General features: G+C 36.5%; 1 protein-coding gene across 1 annotated transcript in view; it reads right to left on the minus strand.

Moving 5' to 3' along the window:
* Nucleotides 1-258: 258 nt before the first annotated feature.
* Nucleotides 259-2,255, minus strand: part of LOC135222688 (CD209 antigen-like protein E) — an 8,624-nt gene continuing 6,627 nt past the window's right edge. The window contains exons 4-5 of the mRNA XM_064260869.1: nucleotides 1,496-1,550; nucleotides 259-871 (exon numbers count right to left, since the gene is read on the minus strand). Coding sequence (XP_064116939.1) covers nucleotides 706-871; nucleotides 1,496-1,550 — 221 coding nt within the window. The 3' untranslated portion in view covers nucleotides 259-705. The remainder of the gene's footprint in view (nucleotides 872-1,495; nucleotides 1,551-2,255) is intronic.

Here is a 2,255-nt window from a genome sequence, read left to right on the forward strand (position 1 = left end):
ATCCTTTGCCTTTGGTTTAGAGACCGTGAGAAAGTCTACATGACCATTTATCTGTCAAGAGAATACTAAGCCATAAATACCACTTAATATTGACTGCTCTATAACATGGGAATAAATTAGTGAGTGGTTCAGTAACTATTGTTTTAAAAGCACACTGTCCAGGGAGCATGTATGCATGATGTCACATTGCAGATCTTTACGGCATCCCTATTGTCAAACGCGCAATAGTAAATAAATAAAGGAAAATAAAAGAGAATATTGATCATTCAAACTTACTAACTACTTTTATTTAATTGCACAAGCGATCATGTGTGAATAAAATGAAAGGCCGCTAATTCTTATATAACGAAGTGTTTCCCCATCGACTATTGTTTAATCTTTCCCGTCTTTTTATGTTTAGACAACCTCCGGGCGATCAGTTGTTAAAAGTATGCATAAAATACATCTTCAGGGATGTTTAAGAGAAACATTTAAAAATCTTATCTTTCACGTGAGGTACTACATTTCACTCTCTTCACTGATTCGTTTTATAGTGTCCATTTTCAGTAACAGGACTAAATGTCCCCAATACTCTTCTTATCTTTGGAAGTAATTCCGTTTGAAGAGTAAGCCTCTAGATGGTGAAAGATTTGCTTTGACGGTATTTTAGCGTAATTCACAAAATTTTTGCCCCACTCTGTACACTTAGCCTTTTACCAAAGAACATTAAACCATACATATTGCATAGAGTCTCTGCCCGTTGAGGCAAGAACTATACAAGAAATCATCGTAGTAAAGACAGCCATAGTTCTCACTGTACCCTCCGTCAGGTTGGCCTGGATACCAGTGACCAGTAAACATACTTACTGGTCTTCCATCCGTCCAAAGCCATCTGAAAAGAGTAAAGGAAGACCTTCCTTCAGCATTCATTCCATAGGGTGTCATTTCATTCATCATCCAGTATTTTGTTTACCATTCCCAAAATTAGAATAAGCACAGAAACCTTAAAAGTGAATGATAGCGTTATACGACCACAGTTTGTAAAGGCTACTTTCAAATATCAAAGTATTTTCGCAAGATTATCTAACATTCAAGAAGGTTAGAAAATGGTGAATTCAGCCATTCAAAGTTTCCTCTTTCTATGAGATTCCAAGTGAGTAGGCCCCTGTATCATAGATTCTTACATATCTAAGTCCACGTACCGCGCGCAGAAATTTTCAAGATCAACTCTGCGTTTTCTTGTGTCGAATAAATTATAAGAAATCAGGAAAGAATATCAAAAGTTGAAAGGATTTCTAACCCTGCAAATTTACATAACTTTTAAAATCAAGTAAATGGTTGACCGGTAAGCAAATTATCTTTCGGAATACAATTCGCAAATACATATATAGCTAACGTAGTCTGTCCCTCAGCAACACCTGAACAGGATACCAAATGGCCCTATCCTATCGCAGGACAAAACAAAACCTGGTCACAAATCCGAAATCGACCAACAGTAATCTTGAACTGTACTTACTCGTTTTCAGTAACTTCGTCTGTGCAACCAATATGGAATCCTTCGTCTAACAACCCTGAGAAAAAAACATGATGATTGCTCACATTAGACATTCATCATTATGGAAAAGTAACTAAGCAATAACTGTAGGTATATAAAACAAAAAGGTATATATAGTGATCTTGAAGCACAGCTGATCGTAAACAAAACAAGACTTACTTTATCACTTTTCAAAATAACTCTCGGAATTAGACGAACGAAAAAGAATGCGAAAAGAAAAAGGGGTCGACCAGCCCCTTTTCATGAAGTTATTTTATATATAATTTTTCAATGTGCCATTTTTCTGAGTAGCACTATTTTATCTACATAGCTTCATTAAGCACCGTTGATCTCCAAACAGTTGCGTTACAAGTCATTTTAACACTTCTGCACAGCAATGAATATTCTTTAAAACTAGAAACTCGTCAACTTTCACATTGGAAAATCTACCTCGCTTAAGATATGTCTGCCTCCGAGTGTGTGTGTGTGTGTGTGTGTGTGTGTGTGTGTGTGTGTAATGTTGCTATTTTGTGTAAACTGTCTCGCCCGTAAATTAACAAAATAACTTGGGATTGGAATTCTTTATGAAGCATTCGACTAGAAGATACAAACGAAAGCAAGCAACAATCACCTCGTTTGGTTTCAGAATTACACTAAGACAAAACTGTTATTTGAAAACGAGCGTTCTTAGAACTGGCATTGCTGTACATTTTTCCCTACCGACCTCCAACCAACTTCCTTC

This window comes from Macrobrachium nipponense, chromosome 8 (assembly GCF_015104395.2).
Source record: "Macrobrachium nipponense isolate FS-2020 chromosome 8, ASM1510439v2, whole genome shotgun sequence".
In the NCBI taxonomy this organism is placed as follows: domain Eukaryota; kingdom Metazoa; phylum Arthropoda; class Malacostraca; order Decapoda; family Palaemonidae; genus Macrobrachium; species Macrobrachium nipponense.